This window comes from Bombyx mori, chromosome 1 (genome assembly GCF_030269925.1).
Source record: "Bombyx mori chromosome 1, ASM3026992v2".
Classification (NCBI taxonomy): domain Eukaryota; kingdom Metazoa; phylum Arthropoda; class Insecta; order Lepidoptera; family Bombycidae; genus Bombyx; species Bombyx mori.
Window position 1 is genome coordinate 19,272,016 of NC_085107.1, and position 23,654 is coordinate 19,295,669.

General features: G+C 37.3%; 1 protein-coding gene across 5 annotated transcripts in view; it reads left to right on the forward strand.

Moving 5' to 3' along the window:
* LOC101746464 (uncharacterized) overlaps positions 1–23,654 on the forward strand; it is an 89,933-nt gene that overhangs the window by 30,549 nt on the left and 35,730 nt on the right. For 4 of the 5 annotated variants that reach the window (XM_038012706.2, XM_038012705.2, XM_038012718.2 and 1 more), the window contains exons 31-54: positions 278–341; positions 691–836; positions 1,144–1,255; positions 1,961–2,007; positions 2,807–2,936; positions 3,052–3,152; positions 4,340–4,510; positions 5,246–5,364; positions 6,146–6,296; positions 6,744–6,891; positions 7,319–7,441; positions 7,891–8,001; positions 8,395–8,548; positions 9,550–9,671; positions 10,645–10,732; positions 11,633–11,843; positions 12,672–12,852; positions 13,238–13,401; positions 14,381–14,519; positions 19,700–19,823; positions 20,630–20,736; positions 21,301–21,488; positions 22,254–22,400; positions 23,414–23,618. In XM_038012706.2, the coding sequence (XP_037868634.1) occupies positions 278–341; positions 691–836; positions 1,144–1,255; positions 1,961–2,007; positions 2,807–2,936; positions 3,052–3,152; positions 4,340–4,510; positions 5,246–5,364; positions 6,146–6,296; positions 6,744–6,891; positions 7,319–7,441; positions 7,891–8,001; positions 8,395–8,548; positions 9,550–9,671; positions 10,645–10,732; positions 11,633–11,843; positions 12,672–12,852; positions 13,238–13,401; positions 14,381–14,519; positions 19,700–19,823; positions 20,630–20,736; positions 21,301–21,488; positions 22,254–22,400; positions 23,414–23,618 (3,253 nt within the window). The remainder of the gene's footprint in view (positions 1–277; positions 342–690; positions 837–1,143; positions 1,256–1,960; positions 2,008–2,806; positions 2,937–3,051; positions 3,153–4,339; positions 4,511–5,245; positions 5,365–6,145; positions 6,297–6,743; positions 6,892–7,318; positions 7,442–7,890; positions 8,002–8,394; positions 8,549–9,549; positions 9,672–10,644; positions 10,733–11,632; positions 11,844–12,671; positions 12,853–13,237; positions 13,402–14,380; positions 14,520–19,699; positions 19,824–20,629; positions 20,737–21,300; positions 21,489–22,253; positions 22,401–23,413; positions 23,619–23,654) is intronic. The other variant, XM_062670768.1, reaches the window with a different exon arrangement.

A 23,654-nucleotide genomic window follows, 5' to 3' on the forward strand; every position in this document is an offset into this window, starting at 1 on the left:
CGATACGTCTGCCGTGCTGTGCGCTATTGTTCACTTAGCTTTATTAATATAATCTAGTAAATCTATTAATATAATCTAGTAAAGTTAATATTGGACCTATATTGTACCTTAATCCTACCTTATATACAATATACGTTAAATAAACGACATAACAATATACATTCTCCCTGTGTTATCTATTCTTTGTGTCAGTGCCTAAACAAAGTTAGTTGAAGCAGCTTAACTACTACTGCTCTTACAAGTATTATACATATTTTGACTGATGATTCCTTTGCAGAATATCAAATCTACCTTCCAGCTGGAGAGAAGAACTTCATCCGAAATTACTCGAAAACAAAACAGTTAGTAGTGTTTTTTTTTTTACTCTGTGAATTAGTATGGTATTTTATATTTAATCACTAAAAAATAGTTATTTACCAATCAATAATATATATGTACTACCCGTACTGGCCCGCTTCGCTGGGCATTTAAAATTAACATTATTATTTATTGTCATTATAATTAAGGAGTCTAACACTCATATAATTATTAGTACTATCCATTAAGTGCATGTATTTTCTACATGAAGACCAAGTTTCAAGTCAATCGGATGCATGGTTCAGTAGTTATAACGGAACCTCCGTAAAAACTACTGTAGATTTATATATTAGTATAGATACTGTAGAATTTAATGTTGTGTTGTGTGTCCAGAGCACTGACACGATGTGGGAACTATACGCAACCCTGGCGCCTTTAGAAGTGGTTCTGCAGCCGACCGTCGTGGATCACATCATAGCCCTCGTGCACGAGATGGCGTCTCGATCGTTCTGTCCCCAACAGGTCCAACCAGAGGCCAGGTTCGTATACCATTTACTGTGCTCTTTTTCGTACACGGCATGTGATATTTTTGAAGAATTAAATATATTTAAAAAAAATGGAGCTTAGGAAATATTACTCTACCCACCATATTGTGTAAAAAGGTTTTTTTAAGCTTTAACCATCGGCGTAGACTAAAATAAGTTACTGAATCAAAAAGTTTTGAATCATTTTCTACGAAACTCATTCGTACGCGGGTATTTTATATAGAGTGATGTGGCAATATCTCTGGTGAAGCATGGTCGGTATTCACTAGTCATAAAAACATATTGTTTCTTATTTTAACAGCGCTCCCACCGTGTGGCAGTGGCCGTTCTGCTACATAACCGCTGGTGGATTGAGGCTTTTGCTGACTTGTGACGAAGAGGACACGGGACTCGATGACACGTTTATGTTTGTTGTAAGTGTAAATATATATAATAAATAATTTCCGGGAACCGCTCTCGTCGATCCCGTCGCTTGTGATGAAGGGCTCGGCGAGTAAATTAATCCACAGACACAGCCCAATGAGTTTCTCGCCTATGATTGGGTCAATGCTAAATATTATCCAAACAAATAGTGAAGCATATAATCGTAATATTTATGATGGCATTTAATCAATAATATAAAAAAATTTAATTCAAAACGCTTTTACATTTTATTAATGGTAAGACGTATTTTGAGTCGGCACAATTAAATACCACCACCCTAACTATTTCTGCCGTGAAGCAGTAATGCGTTTCGGTTTGAAGGATGGGGCAGCCGTCATAACTATACTGAGACCTTAGAACTCATGTCTCAAGGTAGATGGCGGCATTTACGTTCTAGATGTCTATGGACTCCGGTAACCAATTTACACCAGGTGGGCCGTGAGCTCGTTCACCCACATAAGTAATAAATAAAAATGACAACTTGTAGGATCGCTGGGCTATTCTTCTTAGATTCATTAAATGATGTTTGCATACGTAACTGTTTTAAAGACTAACATATAATCCATTCGGATTATTTTCATTTATTAAAATAAACTACACAGTCTGACTCTGTGTAAATGGCAAATATTGTCAAAATTGTTTGCATTAAATAAACAGTTTTTAAATTTTTATCATCATTTACATTTTACTTTCAGATCGGAAAGATTTCGGTCAATCCACATCCCGAAAATCCTATTTGCAGGTATTGTAATGTATAACAAACACTATTTGATAACTATAAGTTGAAATATAAATGATCGCTTCACATTTACACCTTAGTGTTGTGTGTTAATATGTGGTGTTTCAAATAAACTTTGCCGCTTCCGATCAGCCACTGGCAGAATTTTGTACATTATGGATTATCGCCCTGTTTGTATGGCCATATAAGTAGCTGCAAGCTTCATCGACCTGCAATTGAGTGCTTACAATAACCTATGTAATTGCTAAAATTATTCTAATAACGATGACATTTTTTTTGTTGCTCAGATGGGTGGACGAGCTCACAGCCCACCTGGTGTTATGTGGTTACCGGAGCCCATAGACATAATATACAACGTAAATGCCGCCACCCACCTAGTGACATGAGTTGTAAGGTCTCAGTTTTAACAGTACATCGGCTGCTCCGACCTTCAAACCGAAGCGAATTACTGCTCACGGCTAAAATAGGCAAATTGGGGTTCCTACCCGTGTGGACTCGCAAGTCGTCTTACCATCAGTAATTACGCAAATTATAATTTTGCGGGTTTGATTTGTATTACACGATGTTATTTCCTCACCGTGGAAATCAATCGTGAACATTTGCTAAGTACGTATTTGATTGGAAAAAATTGATTCCCGTTGGCGGGATTCGAACACCGATACATCGCTGCATACGAATGCATCCGACGTCTTATCTTTTAGGCCACGTTTTGTTGCTAGTTTTTAGTTCCATAGTTTTGTTTATAAATTCTCGATATACATTTGCACAAAGTTGTGTGAGTAAGTAAACGGTGTATGAGCAGGCGCGCGATCAACTCGACCTCGGACTCCGGTTGGGCGAACAACAGCGAGTACGAAGGTCGGCAGTACGAGGTCATAATCAAGAATGTCGCCATAAGATCGGCGCAGTTCAGGCAAATTGTCAACCAGGAGGTAAGGAAACCGTATAAAATGCGCCTTTGGTTTATTAGTCCAGAGAGAGCTTTCTTATATCATGATCGAGTCTGATTTCGCATCAATAGTTTTAAACAGAATTTATCTTTGAAAGGTGAGCGAAGCGGAGATCCTTAAGGGAACAGGTGGTGAAAATCCAGCCTTAAAATGGAGTCAACCCACTGTCGCTCCTGTTGTAACGCCAATACTACACGCGTGAGTATCTCTTATGTTATAACCCACTGAGTTTCTCGCCGGATCTTCTCAGTGAGTCGCGATTTCGATCCCGTGGTAGATTTTGCGAAACTCTGATCTTAATAGTATTTGGAATAGCCCGTTAAACTACCAAAGATTAAGTGGGGAAAAAAGCTGAATGTTTGACTTATTAATAACGAAATCGATACTAGTAATGCCATTATAAACAATATATACAATTCATATTGATCATAATATATAGTCTGACCAAACTAACTCTACTTATCGATTATCTCACAGTGCATCTCTAATATCAAAATCGAATTTTTGGTATTAATTTGCATAATTTTTAACAAGTTATGCCTTAAATTAACAATGTAATTAACGCCCAGTAAATTTATATAATAATTTGACTGTGTACATGGCTTTACCTATGACCTTGGCACTCTTAATGCACCAGTTTTAATGTCGAAGAATCTAGAGGGCTCTAGGGTAATGATTGCGCACGGGCGTTGCACCAGCTAGTGATACCTTTGACGGTCTAGATTAGAACGTTCTGAACGACTTCAAAGCGACGAGTATGGAAATATTTATTTTGTAATGATTAATAAGGACGACGTCGTAGTGGTAGAGCGTCTAGTGAAAAATACGGGTTGGCACCACAATCCTGCTTATTTCTATATTGAAACGGAAATACGTTCGGGTTTTAAGGATGCGACAACCCTATACCATTGAGATTTAGTCGTCACGTCTGAAGATAGATGGCGTTCATGTTATGTTGGCTCATGTAACCACCCGTTCACTTGGAACAATGATAATGTTACGCGCTGGAGTTCGAGATAAATAAAACTTTCACCGAAGTACAAATTAAAACTATTTAACACTTAAAACACTTACAACACCTTATAATTCGTAATTCGCTTCTTCCGCGTCGCTTCAGGTGATCCGTTCGCTGTTTTGCTTCGAGTAGAGCCTATTACTAACTGATTTCGTGTCCTTTCTGCAAAGATTTTATAATCGATACGACATCTCTACAATTTTCGAAAACATTCCTGACAGATCGAGTAGTTTCGATATTTGCTTCCGCTATCATAGATGGCGTTGTACTTATCGAGCGCTCACGTCTTTTCATATTCCTTTCTGCTATTCGTCGATAGATGGCATTACTCATACCGGCGTAACAATAAGAATTTTATATTGTAACGCAGACTCGACATCGGTTGCGTGCTAGCTCCGGCTCTGTACAATTCCGGCACTCTGGTCTGCGGTCCGGCTGTCGAGGTGAACTTAGTATCGGATTGCGCAATAGAGTTGAGCGTTGACCAACTGGACTTATTGCGGCGCGTGATCGAAGACATACGTGATTCTATTCAAGAGAGGTAAGTTACAGATTTCTGTAGTTTGAAAAATTCCGATTAAAATCTAAGTACCTTTTTTTAAGGGATTTTATGACCTGGTAACTAAGACCTTTAGGTCAAGTCTTATTTTAATTTATATTCTTATTTTTATGAAAAATTATAATATGGAGTGAAATGAAATGAAATGAAGATGATTAATTTGAGACATTAATCAACTGGGATGAAATTAAATGAAATGAGATGAGATGATATGGGATGAAATATAATCTCAGTAAAATGGTGGTCATTTACTGAAAAATTTTCAGTGGACTTTTTGGTAGATCCCGAGAAGGTACGTCCGGTGGCTTTGTTTCATTTTCCCACATTTGTGCACTTTCATAGATATTAAACAGTTAATAAACCATCGTTATATAGCATTTAAACCTGAAGAAACTCTAAATAGACAAAATAAAACAAATCACACAACTTCACTCCTAGCGTTCTGCCGAAAAGTGTTTTTGTGTAGAGATTAGTTTCAAAGAACAGCTTAGTATCGATATAGATTATCCTTAATATTGTGCACTAAATTGACTATTTGCCACTTAATGAATTCACATTGCAATCTTAACTAAGTATATTCTTACCAAAAAAAAAAACAGAAAGCAACAGTCGTCGTCGTGTTAATGACAGATGAGTTCTGATGACAATATAACAAATAATATAAAAATAAGCAGACCGCAATTAATATTTTAATGAAATTAATAAATTGATTTTCAGTAACGAATTATCGTTGCAATTAAACGAAATGAAAGATCACGTATGTCCGTATGCGACAGTCTTAGAGAGCGAACCGCAAGATTTGAACGCCACGTCCAGTGACACGAGTTTTAATGAAGGTATGGAATACCTGACACTGATCGCATGCTTTATTTTTAAGTTTATAATATTGAAGAAACTTATAGTATTCTTTACCTTTAATTTGTAAAATCATTTCTAAATAAAAAAATTTTATTGCTTAGGTGTGTGGACGAGCTCACAGCCCACCTGATGTTAAGTGGTTACTGAAGCTCATAGACATCTACAACGTAAATGCGCCACCCACCTTGAGATATAAGTTCTAAGGTCTCAGTATAGTCACAACGGCTGCCCCACCCTTCAAACCGAAACGCATTATTGCTTCACGGCAGAAATAGGCAGGGCGGTGGTACCTACCCGTGCGGACTCACAAGAGGTCGTACCACCAGTAAAATTGTTGGTGCATGGTTTTGAAAGACTTTGTAAATATAATAAAAATTATTATTATTATTATTTTCTTACAAAAGCTGATGGTTTTGAGGGACCATTTCAGCGTAACCTTAATAAGTTGGAGAACTCACGGGGTTCAAACCGGAGTGTTCCCAATGCTGGCCCTAGCAAGAGCAGTGCTTCATAGAATCTACTACCGGATCGGAAACGCGGTGGGCTGTGTCTGTGGGTCAATTTACGCAAGCGACGGGTTCGACGAGAACAATAACAAATTATTATTACTTTTGTAATATCAATAGTATCGGCACAACAACATTAACATTATATTTGCAAGGAATATTATTGTTTGAAAATTCTATGGCCTGGTCACGAGTCCAGCCAAGTCTTATGTTCTGTTGTGATGCAAAATATGTCGATATTCATGTCTTATAGATATAATGAAATATCAAGAGTTCGCGAAGGCCGCCGCGGCGGACTCCGGCGTGGAGACGACATCGCATTCCACCTTCAAATCCGGCAGGTTGGTTGAGGAGCCGACCGTCATACCAAAGAAGTCCATATCCGTAGGTTTTGCTGAGCAGATGTGAGTTTACATGCAGCTACGTGTATTGATACATTCGTGATAATCAAAGACATTTTCGCTCAAAACTCATTTGTCTTCATTAACATTACATTTGCACTGTCGTCCGCATTAGATAGGAAGTATTAACAGAAGCACTGAAGAATCTCACCCAATTGCTTGAGCCATCAAGTTAGAATGAACTCTCTGCATTTACCAAGAAAATCTTAAGGTAAAACAATTTCAGGCTGCACGGTTTTGACCTTGTTAATACCCTTAACTATGACAACTGCTCACTAAATACATGCTCATCTTCCATTTTTTGTGCAAACAAACGTATTCATAGGTGACTCACTTAATCTTTAAATTAACCTTAAAATCAAGAAACGCATGGCGAAAAAACGCAAATAGATATTCTATAAGAATAAATTAAAATGGAAGTTTGTTTTAAAATGATTGTGTTTATTTCAGAACGGACGCTTCGGACTTCCTCGAAGTGTACGTCACTATGGGCATAATAGAGCTGTCTCTTTACACGAAAGATAACTCCAGCCCGGAGGTCGTGGCGCTTCGTCCTCCCGTAGTCGAGAGAGTTGTAGAGCCCGTCCCACTCTTGGAGGTATATTACAAATCAATCAGCTTTGGACTATATGAATTTTACAGCAAATTTAAAAGAATCATTACGCGTTCTAAAGGTGATTTTTAATCGATTATAAATAGTACCTGTCAATCTTGCTGGTAAATTTGAAAGAAAAGAGACTTGCAAAGTTATCACACATAGTTGAGTGTATTAGTGCTAAATTGCTCTGGATAGGTTAACAAGCTCTCGCCCCATGTGGTACAAAGCGGTTCTCGAATAAATATTGCAATGTGTATGCCGCTGCTTTTAAGACATGAGGTATAGAGCTACCCATCTTTTAAACCAGAATACTAACTGCTTTATTAAATTACTCATACCTACATATTATGAAACTTTGCTTACTTCCTCCTAAATGGTTTATCAAACCAAAATTATTTTCTAATTAATATTTCGTCAATTTATTCAGGTGATCATACATAATTCTCAAGAATCATCAAAACGCGACGAAGACGAGTCACCGGTGGCCAGCAAAAGCAACCCGGAGTCCGTGCCGAATATCGACGTCGGCACGCCCAAGCCGGAACACAATGTACGTTAACCTTCAATAATTATGGTACAATGATGTATATTAAAAAAATGGTGCTCATGTAACTTGTTACACATGAAAGAAGTGCAACTTCTTTTGCGGTGTATAGTATTGTGGTTTTCTTCATTTTTTCCGATTTCATAGAACTGCACAAAGCGGAGACGGAGAATAGGGAATGCTGTGTATAAGATAAACGACCTAGCTAGTTTTGTCCTTTTCCTCTCTCCACGGTCGAGTCGTTCACGAGACTCTCTATTCATTTTCTCTCTCCCTCTCTTCCTAAATTGTATATTTTCTCTCCAGCCATAACGAATCTGTCGCGAGTTAAATTTGACTCTAAACGTGCTTAAAGTAGTTTTACTTCAAATATCTGATTTAAATTGGAAATGCATACGTTTCTGATGTATCAGTTAAATTTCCGCACCATTACGTACAATATCGATTGTTTACAGGAAACTCTGCCATTAGCGAGGAAGTCCGAAGGGAATCTGCCTTTAATCCATTTGACGTTGCAACAACCTAATCTGTATTATTGGAGGAAGAAGACACAACGAAGCTTGCAGGTAGTCTTTTTATTGGTGGTAGGACCTCTTGTGAATCCGCGCGGGTAGGTACCACCACCCTGCCTATTTTTGCCATGAAGCAGTAATGCGTTTCGGTTTGAAGTGTGGGGCAGCCATTGTAACTATACTTGAAACCTTAAAACTTATATCTCAAGATGGGCAATTAAGCATCTACGTTATAGATGTCTATGGGCTGCAGTAACCACCTAACACTATGTGAGCTGCGAGCTCGTCCACCCCTCTAAGCGATAAAAAAAGTTTGTCTTTGTACGGTAGTCCACAGTTGGCGCTGATTGATCGAACCATGCAGTTGTTACAATGACTTTTCAGAACAGAACCCATCTGCTTAAATTTGTTGTAAATACGACAGTCTTATGTCGGAAACGTTTCCAGGTATCCCTCTTCGACTTGTGGTTGGGACTCGGCGTGGGCAAGAATGACAGTCATTGGAGTTTAGTCCTTCTGTCAACTGCAAAAGGCGCAGTTGATCCTGTGACGGACATACCGCCCGCATTGGCCACTATGAAGATACTAGTGCCATCTTCTGGTGAGCTCGGAGAGTTTTATCCGTCATTAGTTCTTGTTGTTTAATTTCAGTAACTTTGTTCAGAGATAACTTCTAACGATCAGTATTTATGATAAATATACCCCACATGCCATGAAATACCTATAAGACCAGCTTATGTTACTACAGTACTGACATTGATAAATAAACAAGTATTTCAATCGTACAAAAGATGAATTTAGAATTTTATAAACCTCTAGTTTCGCGTTTGTGTTGAATTTAAAATTTAAATAGATGTTAAGTGAGAAGTGTTAGAACTTGTATTACAATCCAGATAATTGTGAAATATTATAATACAAGATTTATGTAATGTAAATATTATACCATTGTCTATGATTTAGGGAATAGTTGGCAATTTTATTGACTTTATTGATTGTACTTGGTATTACTACTTGGTATTATTTTTAATACGCTCTTATTAGCTTCAGACGTATGTGTGTTAGTATGTAACGGAATCTTTGAACTTGATTTTGACCCCCTTCTAAACGTCGAATTAACTCGAAATTTGGTATACTTATTAAGGACGAAGACAATCCAATATTTAAAAAAAATAAGAAAAATATTGAAATTCATTTAAAAAATGAAAAATAAATAATAGTTTAATAAAAACTAATAAAATACGCTTTTATAGAAAATACAACTAAAATATAGAATATAAATTTTGATAAATTTGAATTAAAAATATTGTAAGAAAAAATGATTTTATTGTAAAAAAAAGCTTGGGGTGCATGGTATCGGTAGTCATAAATATTTTATGAACAGATATGAGTAGAAGGGTTATTTTGATAATGTCCTGAAAATCACCCCAGTTAGTTGGTTTTCTATAAAAGCGTGTTTTGTTAGTTTTTTAAACTATTATTTATTTAAACTTACAATTAGGGTCGTTTCAAATGCATAAATACTACTTTTACTAATACTACTTTTAACCGATTTCGATTTTAAAAAAGAATTGATAAAGTTTTGCATACTTTTCTTTATTGTAGGTTACGTGAATTCGTCTTCTAGCTCGAATGCAAAGGGCTCTATAAGAATAGACGTCGAGAGACCGATTCGGCTGGACCTGTGCACGGATCGATTCAAACGTGTCAAAGGAATTATTAATCTCGTATGTTTATTTTAATCTTAATTCGTATTCTCAGGTGATTGAGTCACTTGCAAGTTCAATAATATTTTGAAAAGAACCTATAAGAAGATGCACATTTATATATATATTTATACCTATTCAAGTTTTCGTTCAGTTCCCCTTCGACACAAGTTGATCAATGGCTGGTAATAGGTCTCACCAAAGGCTTGATAAAAATCCTGTAAATCCCACGACCCTTGTCGTTGATCCTTGTGAGAGCGCCCCCAGATTGTGCCTTTTGGTGCGTGATCACCACTCTTGAGTAAATTGCCGGTCGTTGTCCTTGTCGAACCCGTCGCTTGCGACGAAGGACTCGGCGAGTAAGTTAGCCTATAGACATAGTCCACTGAGTTTCTCGCCGGATCTTCTCAGGGGGTTGCGTTTCCGATTCGGTGGTAAATTCTGCGAAGCACTGCTCTTGCTAGGGTCAGTGTCAGCAACATCATTAGGTTTGAGCCCCGTGAGCTCACCTACTAGTTAAGGTTACGCTGATATGGTCTCTCTAGAGACTCTAGACCATCAGCTTAGGTAGGAGAAAAAAAGAGTAAATTTGTACTTTTCGTTAGGTATAGAATATAATAATAATTATTATGAATGGGAACGAATTACGCACGGTTATCTGGCGCCTAATTAAGATTCCTTGTGTTATGGGTACCAGAGACTAACAAACAGTTGTATACGTTTAAATATATACATAAATAGATAACAAGCACCCAGAAAAAGACTAAACAAACCTGTTTATCATACAACGTTTGCCCGGTGTGGGATTCGAACCCACGACCCTCGGCGCAACAGTCGGGGGTGCTAACTGCTACACCGCCGAGTCATTTAGTCAGTATATTTATATATGATTTTGTAAAACAAACTATAGTTTTTACGTAGTTTCTACAAATTTAACTATACGAAGGTACGTAGTGCTGTTACTAGATATCGCAATGCATTTCGTATTTCGCAGATAAATAAACAAGTACCATATTCGCCCTCAAGACACAATGAAATTACAGCTGAAACTCCTCATTTGTACGGGCTCCGGCGGTTCTTTAGTGAGTATTTTATTAGGGCACTAACATTGTACGTTCTTGGATTGTTTCAAGAGCTTTATAAGTCTCCGATAGTCTTAAGACCTGAGATCGAATTCTCAATTGCATTAAATAATGACTGCCCCGCTCTTCAAACCGAAACGCATTACTGCTTCTCGGCAGAAATAGGCAGGGTGGTGGTACTGTTACATGTACTCCTCAATAATAACGCAATAATGCAGACTAAGGCATTCCTGAATGCATCGTCTCCATATAAAGACGATTTATTGCTAAAACGGGTAGAATAGAATTGGCTTGAATAGCGGAAACACAAATCGTTTGTACTATTTCTTTTGTAAAATATACTCAGTGTCAGTCATAGTTTCCTTTTTTGAAAACAGGCTCCTGGATCGACCCAGTAACAGTACCTACCCGTATGGACTCCCAACTAGACCAACACCAGTAGAAAAAGTAAAAAGCTGATAGTGTTCATTGTTGGCTGTCACTACAAGATTGAGTTTTCATTAGTTCACTGTTAGTATGTAAAATACTGGTGGTAGGACCTCTCGTGAGTCCGCGCGGATATATACCACCACTCTGCCTATTTCTGCCGTGAAGCAGTAATGCGTTTCGGTTTGAAGGGTGGGGCAGCCGTTGTAACTATACTGAGACCTTAGAACTTATATCACAAGGTGGGTGGCGCATTGCCGTGAAGCAGTAATGCATTTCGGTTTGAAGGGTGGGGCAGCCGTTGTAACTATACTGAGACCTTAGAACTTATATCACAAGGTGGGTGGCGCATTTACGTTGTAGATGTCTTTGGGCTCCAGTAACCACTTAACACTAGGTGGGCTGTGAGCTCGTCCACCCATCTAAACAATTAAAAAAGAAAGTTCATTATCATTATCATTAATTGATTTGTAGGTATTCACGGTATTGAGAGCGTCACAATGCTGACGAGCCAATTAGTAGCGTGCGGTTCAGAAGGCGTTGTGGGATGCAACGCTTCCACGGTACAGATAGCGATCGGCTCCAGACCAGAGAGACTCGCGACCAGGGCTTCGGTCACGGGACTGGTGATCGCCGCCGGACCACCCGAGCGGAGACACCCCATGCTGCAACCCTTGATGATGGGGTAATTTTCGATCGATATAATCGATACTAGTTGATCAATTTATATTGACTAGTTGCCCCTCAATAGTCGAAGTTTAACTATAATTAATTGAAATTATAAGTTTGAACATCGTTATGGTTCTATTGTCAAAGACTATTATATTTCTAATCACAGATGTCGCCAACTTTACACTATAGACAAATAATATTAAAGGCAATCATTAATAATCTCGATTTGACAACAGACTTTAAACATTATCAAAATCTTGAGATATACATATATATATGTCTTGCGTCAAATACATAGTAGTTTCTGTATTGTTTTTTTTTATGTTTTTTTTAGGCATAATTAAAAACATATTAGCATTCTGAATTTATTCTCTATAAGTGTGGGAAATTTCAATCTCCTCCGTCCGCAATTTTCTTAAAAATGGATACAAAAAATCTTGCTTCACGTATATAGATATAAAAAATTTTCTCGTACTAATTTCTACAATAGAGTATTTCTACAGTAAGATGTGTAGTATAATTTAGGAGAAAATTAAGTAATACCTATAGTATACTTAAAAGCACTTTCATATATTAACAAAATCTAAAGCAGATTAATTACGTTCATAGAAATCGTTTGAGTACAACTGTGACTATGCGAACATTTGAACAGCTGTCTGGTGTAGTGGTAAGGGACATGGTCACTACACAAGGGGGTCGCGGGTTCGAATCCCGCCAAGGGAAAATATTTGTCGGATAAATATAAAATTTATTTTCCAGTGTTATGGATGTATATTGTATGTGTATAATAAAAATTTTACATCTATTTCCGTTATCTATATGTGAATGATTAATCGTACAGCATCGAACTAGACGCGCAGTGGGAAGCGTGGAGGCGAGCCGAAGGTGGGATGTCTGCGAGGGATCCCACAGTACGTGTTGGGATCGAAGTTGACTGCGTCACTGTGGACCTTAAACCAGAAGACTTGGCAGCGCTGAAAAGAATTAAGAAGACACTGCTAGACATGTCTCGCAATGAACAGGTTAGGAATTAAATAAATTAGGATTTGATTACATTTGATTGATTGCTTAAGATTAATTTATATTTAATTGGGAAATGATCCGCGACAGATTTTTCCTGTAAGTTGTGAGACAATTAGAAAAAATATCTATTTCACTTAAAATTAGTTCAGCGCAATCGGACAACTGCCAAGTTTACAACTATACTTTCTTTCATATCCTACAATCTTGATTACATTCAATTTCATGTAAAAGGAATGCTTAGCAGTAAACAGTAGCTTGGCTATGCAATTGGCATTGGTGATGTCCATGAACTACAGTACCAACTGGTAATTAAACTAAACATGCTTCGCAATATACAACTAAATATTGAACTGTTTACTCTAGTTAAATTAACGAATTTTCTAGGTAGCTACAACCCTCGAGAGTAATGCCAACAATGACATTAACAATGTTGACAACACTGAAGGTCAGCCGACGCCATTGAACGTGGAAAGGCCACCCTCGTTGTCTTCAATAGATACGACTTACAGTACCGAAACAGGCGACCATTACTACAAGGACGATTTGAGGTGCGAACAGGTTTTATTTTTGTTGTATATCCGGTGGTAAGTCGAAAGAGAGAAATAGTATAATGGCGTAGCTAGCAAACGTCTTCGTACCAATGCGTACAGATGATTTTAAATAATATCAAACCACATTGAATCCTAAACCATGAGTATAATAAAAATATAATATCATAATATTGTCATTCAGTCACGTTTCTAACACGTATATTTTATGTTGTCTGATCTTTGTATCTTTAGCGTTCTAGAACCTTTAGAATTATATTATCCTTATCAAATACAATTTTTTTTAAAAACACAATTTTCAACTACAACAAAATATTCTGGAATATTCGAAGTTGTTTTGTTATGCTTAAGTTGCGCGCTGTGATTTTTCTTATGTCAGTTTCATTAAAAAAAGCCTTTTTTGTGTTAAAACATCTGTATCACTCCTTTTTTTTAATTACCTAATTAATCTCTCTCTTGCGCCATTGATGCCGGAAAGAAATTTGATTGAATTGAATGTTGTAATGTAATTAATTGAAAAATATAAGCTATCCACTCGAGAGGACGCAAAAGCGGCTCTGTCACTTTTAGAATTCAGTGGTACCCAAGTACTTTAGATGAGATTAAAATTAAATCTCAAAATACCTTCATACTTCTCTGAAACTGTACGCGCCATCTAGCGTACGTTAAATTAGGTCAAAAACTTCATAGAAATACCAAGAAAAAGTAAAATAATTCAACTCAATTGTATGGTAATTTCGAATAAACGATAAACATATACAGAAAACGTGAAATCACAAACCGTAATTTTAAATGAAATTTAATAAACTCACTATTGAGCGTACCTCTTCCCTGAGTCGCAATCCTCGTGTTTGAGGGTCGTGACCATCTCCTCAGATTATCCTTCTCCGGATGATATTTCGTCGTGGAGATTTGATTGGACCAGCGCATTGAGCGTACATTGCTTTGTTAGTTAAGGTCTAATAAAAAGTATTTACAGGACCGGAGCATTCAAGATAGTCTCTGGTGGTCAGCTGCCGATGGCGTATCAAGTTATATTGCACGGCAGCTGTGTGTCGTGGCGCTACCCTCATCCTCGAGCTATCACTCGTCTCATAGTGTTCCCGTTGCCTGGATTGGTATGTTAAATATACTCAAAATTATCACTAGTTTTGAGGTTTCTTTCTAAATAGTAATGTGTTTCGGGGCATGTTAATTTCTCTTGCGAAGTATTCATGCGTACTTTCAATCACCGTCCTCCACCACCAGTAAATTAACCCGTAGACACGCCCACTGAGTTTGTCGCAGGATCTTCTCAGTCGCGTTTCCGATCCGGTGGTAGATTCTGCGAAGCACTGCTCTTGCTAGGGTAACGCTGATTTAGCCTCTCAAAGCTATAAGCATAAGTAGAAAAAAAAGCGTAAAAGTTTGAACAGTAGTTATACAATACAGTTTTTTCACCTTATGTATGTCTGTCTGGTAATCACTGATCCTAGGTAGGTCGTGAGCATCAATGCACCTAGCTCGTACTGTAGATGCTTTCAAATCACTGCTTCCCGAACTGTTATAATTACTGAACATTGTAAGAGATAGATATATAAGAAATGAGATAGATGCGTGTGAAGTTTCTACAGCTGATATATTGATATAACAACAATGTTTTGGTAACTTTTGAGTAGTTCACTTTTAGTGTTATGGTGGTAGGACGTATTGTGAGTCCGCGCGGGTAGGTACTGTTAAAGTTAGTATCAAAATAATGTTCTGTGGATGGCGACATCTGTTAGCAAATATTTGGCACACCTCATAATTGTCTATTATAAGAATGAAATATAGTTAGTCTGTGAACAACCTCCGAGCGTGTTTTATTAGGTTATGGGCCCAGTCCCACTTTTAACAAATTATTAGAAGTTATTCAGTGCAATAGTTTCCTAAAAGTGAATTATGTCGACGTCGGGCTACCTAGTTAATGTGCCGAAACTCAAAGGTCGCGAAAATTACGATGATTGGGCGTTCGCAACAAGTAATTTTTTGCTGCTCGAAGGCATTGACTTGGAGAACCTTTCCGCAGAAATGAGTGAAGCTGAGATGAAAAAAGCCAAAGCCAAACTCGTCATGACTATTGACTCTTCATTATACGCGCATATCAAGAGTGAGACTACAGTAATCGGTGTATGGAATAAATTGAAACAATTGTTCGATGACACCGGGTATCAACGAAAAATCAGTTTGCTTCGAACGTTAATTTCAGTTCGCCTCGAAAACTGTGATTCGATGACAAGCTACGTATCTCAAATAGTTGAAACTGCGCAGAAATTGAAGGGCACAGGATTCGAAATCACAGATGAGTGGATTGGGTCATTACTTTTGGCGGGACTCTCAGATAAGTTTTCACCTATGATAATGGCGATCGAACATTCAGGAATCGCCATTAGCGCTGACGTCATTAAGACAAAATTGCTCGATATGTGTGAGGAGGTGGGTACTACTGAAAAAGATTCTGCATTTTGGTCAAAACAACAGCGGTGGAAAAGTGGAAACACTAACCGTGGTGTGAAATCGCAAACGTCAACGTCAAATAGTGACAGAAATGACAGTGCAAGTTCAAATGGCGGTAAACAAATAAAATGTTATAATTGCAAGAAAATAGGGCATTTTAAAAATAAATGTCCCGAACTAAAAACAAAGAAAACCTTAAATGCTTTTAGTGCTGCATTTTTTAACGGAAATTTTAGTACAAAAGACTGGTACGTCGATTCAGGTGCAAGTGCACACATGACGGCAAGTCGAGATTGTTTACAGTTAAATAGACCCGTGCATGAAAACAAAGAAATAGTAGTTGCAAATCAAATGACTGTGCCTGTTGTGAGTGTTGGTGAAACACAGATAACCACGATTGTAAATGGTTCTCAGTATGATGTCATTGTAAAGAATGTTTTATACATACCGAAGCTCACGACAAACTTATTATCGGTAAGTCAACTGATAGCAAATGGCAACAAAGTGTCATTTAAGAAGGATGTTTGTTTAATATATAATCCAGTAAATGAGCTTATAGGAATTGCAAACTTAACTAATGGTGTGTACAAACTACAAATACAAAGACCAGAGAGTGCATTATTGGCCATGACAATGTGGCATAGAAGACTAGGACATGTAAACAGTAAATCTTTAGAAATGATGAAAGAAGGTGCTGTGAAAGGGGTTACTTTTGATAAGAAAGCTGATATTCAGATCAAGAACTGTGAAGTGTGCTGTGAGGGCAAACAGGCTCGTTTCCCTTTCCCATCTGCTAATCATAGAAGTGATATACTACTAGACGTAATACACTCAGATTTATGTGGGCCGATGGAGACCAAATCAATTGGTCAAGCAAAGTACTTTCTTCTGTTCATAGATGATGCCAGCAGAATGACTTATGTCTATTTCTTGAAGGAAAAGAACCAAGTATTCCAGCATTTCAAAGAATTTCGTGTTTTGGTGGAGAATCAAACAGGAAACAAGATCAAAATATTGAGAACAGATAACGGAGGTGAGTTTTGTTCACAAGAGATGGAAGAGTTCTTAAAACAAACTGGAATCATCCATCAGAAGACTAATCCTCACACTCCACAACAGAATGGACTCTCAGAAAGGTTCAACAGAACTGTAGTTGAACGGGCTAGATGTTTACTGTTTGAATCAGATCTCGACAAAAGTTTTTGGGGTGAAGCAGTGAATACTGCAGTATACCTAATGAATAGAATACCAGCTGTCAGTCTAGGCATGATGACACCATATGAGAAGTGGACAGGCAAGAAGCCAGATTTGAGCTATGTCAGGATTTTTGGAAGTAAAGTAATGGTGCATGTTCCCAAAGTGCAAAGACAAAAATGGGATAAGAAGGCTGACAAATTAATTCTAGTTGGTTATCCGGATAACGTGAAAGGTTACAGATTATATAACCCCAAAACCAAGAAGATTACTACGAGCAGGGACGTCATTATAATAGAGAAAGAACACTCGGACACAGCTCAGGTAGTAGTAAATAATGAAAAAGTGTTGGAGAAAGTTGAAAATTCAGAGAAAGAGAGAAGCATATCAGAAAATTCAACTATAGACGCTAACGATCCTACATATATTTATGACTCATCGAGCTCCCACGAAGATTCATATCAATCGGTGTATGAAAGTGAAAATGAGTCAACCTTAGAATCCATTTTAGAAGAAAATATTCAAAACTTACAGGAGCTTGGTAAGCGCAAGAGAAAGCCAGTAGAAAGATATGGCTATTCCAATCTCTGCATTGTAGATGAGCTGGAATCCTGTGGTGAAGAACTGAGTTATGAAACAGCAATAAATGGACCAGAGAAGGAACTGTGGGAACAGGCGATGGCAGAAGAACTGAAGGCATTTGAAGAAAACCAAGCATGGGAATTTGTTGACAGAAAAGAAGCTGATAGGATAGTGCAATGTAAATGGGTTTTTAAGAAAAAGTTTGAATGTGATGGTAAAGTGCGTTATAGGGCTAGACTGGTAGCAAAAGGTTTTACTCAAAAAGAAGGTTTGGACTATACCGAGACATACTCACCAGTGCTTCGTTACTCTACTTTGAGACTTTTATTCGCATTAAGTGTGAAACTTAACTTAAAAATTACTCATTTGGATGTCACTACAGCATTCCTAAATGGTTATCTAAATGAAAATGTATACATGCATGTTCCTCCTAATTTAGATTGTAAAGAAAATTGTATACTTAAATTAAAACGTGCAATTTATGGTTTGAAACAATCGGCCAGAGCTTGGAATGAAAGAATAAATGATTGTTTATTAAACTCCAACTTTGTTAGGTTAAAATTAGAACCATGTTTATATATTAAAAGGAGTGAAAAAGAACTGATCATAATAGCAGTTTTTGTAGATGATTTTTTTATATTTTCTAATTGTCAAGATATGGTAAATGAGATTAAGAGTGTACTAATAAAAAAATTTAAGATTAAAGACTTAGGACAGTTAAAACAATGCTTAGGCATTAGAATTCAAATGTATAAAAATGGTTCCATTTCACTAGATCAAAAACATTTTGTGGATTACATATTAAATAAATTTAATATGACAAATTGTAATGGTGTTGATACACCAATTGAGAATAATTTAAAGCTAGAGAAAAGTGTTGATGTTTGTAAACAATACCCATTTCAACAATTAATAGGAAGCTTAATGTATTTAAGTGTCTTAACTCGCCCAGATATATCTTATAGTGTAAGTTTTTTGAGCCAATTTAATAATAGTTATTCACTTATACATTGGAAACATGCAAAACGAATTTTGAGATATTTAAGCAAAACTAAATCTTATGGGCTTATGTTTACTAAAGATGATTGTAACTTAGAGGGTTTTGTTGATGCAGACTGGGCCTCAAATACTGTAGATAGAAAATCTTATACAGGTTTTTACTTTAAGTTTTCAGGATCTGTTATCTCATATGAATGTAAAAAACAGCAGACTACAGCCCTATCTAGTACAGAAGCTGAATACATGGCGATAACCGAGGCTTGTAAAGAGGCAATATATTTAAAGAACTTGTTGAATGAGATTGTAGATTTTTGTAATTATACAATAACCTTGTACAACGACAATCAAGGGGCTCAGAAGTTGACAGAGAATCCAATGTTCCATAAAAGAACTAAGCACATTGACGTGCGTCACCATTTTGTTAGAGAAGCAGTTGCTAACAAACATGTAAAAATAGTTTATCTGCCAACATCTGAAATGCCTGCAGACCTGTTAACAAAGGGCTTGAGTAGTGTCAAACATAGCTATTTTGTTAAGAAGCTAGGCATGCATATTATTGTGTGATTTATAAAAAAAAAAATATATATATTTTAAGTAGCTAAGTATGCATTTACTGGATTGTTTGTGACAGTATGCTTTTGAATTGTTATTTAAGGTTTAGATTATTTTGATAAGTTGAGGTGTTAAAGTTAGTATCAAAATAATGTTCTGTGGATGGCGACATCTGTTAGCAAATATTTGGCACACCTCATAATTGTCTATTATAAGAATGAAATATAGTTAGTCTGTGAACAACCTCCGAGCGTGTTTTATTAGGTACGACCGCCCTGCCTATTTCTGCCGTGAAGCAGTAATGCGTTTCGGTTTGAAGGGCGGGGCCGCCGTTGTAACTATACTGAGACCTTAGAACTTATATATCAAGGTGGGTGTCGGGATTTATGCTGTACATGTCTATGAGCTCCGGTAATCGCTTAACATCAAATGAACCAACAACCTAAGCAATAAAAAAAAGTACCATCTCTGTTCCATAAACATTTATCTCGTCTAGGTAAACGATATACCGTGCGTCCTAGAGTTTTATATACCGATGCTTGGCAAATGGGAGGCGCACACCCACTTCTCGTTGCCGGTCGGTGAGCCCAACGAACTACGACTCCAGGTCACGCCTCCGGGTATGTTATTTAATTGTTCTTGTGCTTACTCGACGTACATCTGACTCTGACTGATGCGGCGGACTCGATGGTGCTGTAGGTAGCGGGCCTTGACTGTTGCGCCGAGGGTCGTGGGTTCGATTCCCGCATCGAGCAAACATTTTGTAATGAACAGCGGTGTTTGCTTTTTATGTACGGTGTTTATTATCTACTAGCGACCCGCCCTCGTGTCGCTTCGGAAACTGTAATTTATTATTGTTTTCTCCACTATTTAATGAATGTTAGTGTACATATAAACCTTCCTCTTCAATCACTCTATCTATTAAAAAAAACCGCGTCAGAATCCGTTGCGTAGTTTTAAAGATTTAAGCATACATAGGGACAGACAGATATAGGGACAGAGAAAGCGACTTTGTTTTATACTATGTAGTGATGTATGTATATATTTAAACGTATGTAAGTATAAATTAATTGGAGACGAATGACCGCGTAATTTCTTATTAATTATTATTGTTACATCTAGGATCTAGATGTATCCGTGTAGATATGGTTTTGTTATAAAATTGGGTGCCTATCTAGTGTCCGCTTTCTTTGGAAACTATAATCAATAAATCAGATATCAGTTAAAGATGAAAAGCAAGGAATTAGTTCCAGCAATCACTCGAAAATAATATTATAGTTTTTTAGTTATTAGTAAGGATAATATATTATGTAAAAGCTAACGAAATTCAACTGATGATCTTCTACTTGTCTATGACCTTCTAGTATGACGATTTATATTTTTTCTTCTGAAATTAAAATTAATATGTATTGGACTTTTCTTACAGAAACTGTGTTTGCTCAAATATGGCGCTTCCGTATTTACGAGGAGACCGGCAAAGAAACGCCATACGAATTTAAATTAAGCAAGTTCACGCCGAGAAATGATCCTTTGGTATGAAAGATTTTTAATTATATTGTTTTACATAATTTTAAATCTTTCCCGACCGTGAAAAATATTTCTTTCTTTTAATAATCTATACATATAAATAAAATTAGTGTGTCTGTTTGTAATATTGCGAATATGGCGAAGCTAGTCTAAAAAAAGTAGCCTAAGTTACTCCTTATATCATCAGCTACCTATCAGTGAAAGTCTCGTCAAAATCGATCCAGCCGTTCCAGAGATTAGCCGGAACAAACAGACAGACAGACAAAAATGGTAAAAAAATATATTTTGGGGTACGTACCGTATATATATTCATATGCATGTAGTAAAAAGCGGTTATTTCAATATTACAAACAGACACTCCAATTTTATTTATATGTATAGATTTAAAGTATTTTTTGTGTATAATTTAAAAAAAATATTATCATTCTGCACTCCTTCTCTATATTCTCTATAAGTGTGGGAAATTTCATACTCCTCCCGTCCGCGCAATTTTCGTAAAAAGGGATACAATTTTAGTTCACACATTAATACTACCTCCCGCATTTATTTTAAGCATTCCTGCATTTGCAGCAAACGGACACGTTTAGCGAGCCACCGGACCCGACCGGTTCAGCATCAGGAGTGACAGCCGAACAGCTCTCGGGCGTGATCCGCGTCGACTCGTACTTCGCACCGCGACTCCTACCGAACACGAGACTCTTCGTGCGAGCAGCGAACATCGAAGTGCATTTCCATAACTCGTTACCTTATTTGACCAGGTCAGGACAGATTCATTTAAATAATATTCTAAAATTTGATATACATATATAAATAATTCAGATTTTTTTGGAACGAAGTTCCTTATGGGACGATGCGGAGGGGTACCCTAACCGGGAAAAACGTCCGTAACGTAAGATTTTTATTAGTAATGCACACAGTGTACGACTTAACTTTGTAATAACGTTCAAAAAATTATATATTTTTTTATCATTCATTGACCACAATCTCAGAGCGTTCGTTTGCGCAATACACTAACTTTTATACAAACAACCGTGAATGAAGTGTACCACAATAAGTTCGCACGTTACCAAATGACCGTGGGTTGTTGCGTAACCTCCAGCTTTATTATCTTTATACCTCGAATAGAACTTAAAATTAATATTTTTATAATAAGGATCCTTGTTCCTGTCCGGTATCCCATGACACCGTACATCTTTTTTTGATTCAGTACTTAGTGTTTTTAAGAAATTTTGTACTAAATTTATATGCAGTTTAAAGTATGTACGTTAATGTCAATTAGATTATATTAATTATTGAATAAGTCCGAGTAAAATAGGTGAGCTCTAATTTGACATCTCATGTCACAATTCCAAATGTATTTTATTATTATTAATTATTAATTTAGGTGTGTGGTGGCATTAACGTTATAGATGTCTATGGGCTCCGGTAACCGCTCAACACCAGGTGGGATCTGAGCTCGTAATAAATTTAAAAAAAAAGTAGTAATTGTTTAGGTACTATGTAGTTATATTTTTCTTTTCCAGTAATGCAACGGTTTTGGAAGGATACTACGTGTCGCGCCCGTTGATGCGCAGTCACCGCGTGTTGACGTTGTACGCACGCAATCTGACCGCGCACGCCGAACTAGACTCGCCCGCCGGCATATCCGTGTTAATCGACACACGACTCTCGTGAGTACATAATACGGTATCATCTCCGGTGGTAGATTCTGCGAAATTCACTCAAGTTGAACCCGTGAGCTCACTTAACCGTCCACGCGTAGGAATAGCCTCTTAGACTACCAACGAATATGTAGGGAATAAAATCAATATGTACTCAATCACAATCAAATGGTGAACACGAAAATAATGGGGCTTCGCATCTTCAAAATTTTTTAACTTATTGAGGTATATCATGTGAGCCTTTTGTATCGATTCTATTAATTATGGATATTAAATAAGCTTAGTTCAACTTTCACTTATAATAATCGAAAGCTCCTTCACCAGAAGTGCTTCGATGTTCGGTTGCACGTATTTTAATCTTAATCTTTATCGAATTTTAGGTTAGTTACGAAATACACTATTCACTCATGGATTATTTTCACTTACTGTTATGATTCGAAACAGGCTGTGACCTATTTAGTACTCAATATAGGCCACAGTCTATCTTGTAACAATGATTAGTGTTATTTGTCGAGATTTGTCGTGATCTAAAACACATTTCTTGAGATTTCTTGGTAAATGTAGTAAAAACTTAAGATAGCAGATTAAAATGTAATTTCATATCATATAAGAACTAAAATTGGCAAAAAAGCTACCCTTTAAACCGAAAAACATAAGTACCTCACGACAAGACAGCATGCCTTAGAACTCATGTCTCGAGATGGGTGGGCAGCGTTTAACATTGTAGATGTCTATGGGCTCCAGTAACCACTCAACAACAGGTGGGTTGTAAGCTCGTCCACCCAAATAAGCAATAAAAATAGTGCTATAGAACTCTGCTAAGTTTTTTTATCATCAAAATTTTCGTTTGTATTTTTATGTATCTGACTACAACCTTTTTTTTAACGCTGGGGAATCCATTTACGGATACCCGGTCGAGGGGAGGGAGACGAGGAAGGCCAAGGTCATTCACCTCGCCCCGCAAAACCAACTACCGACTAAACCCCTACAACCTAGCACTAAATACAGGATCCGTTTAACAGATTCGACATCCTGGAGTGCGATACCGGGACAATGGACGGGCTCGTAAGCGAGTTTCCCGCGCAGCTCGCTCTGTCCGTGCCCATGAGTACGCCGCAGCTCGCCAAAGTGCGTGCTCGGCTCGACCTCCTGCGCGTGCGTCTACACGTTCCGAGACTTAGAGTCATACACGCTCTGGTCAAAGACTGGAGGGTAGCCATCGATCAGGTAATGTTTTTTTTTTTATTGCTTCGATTTGTGGAT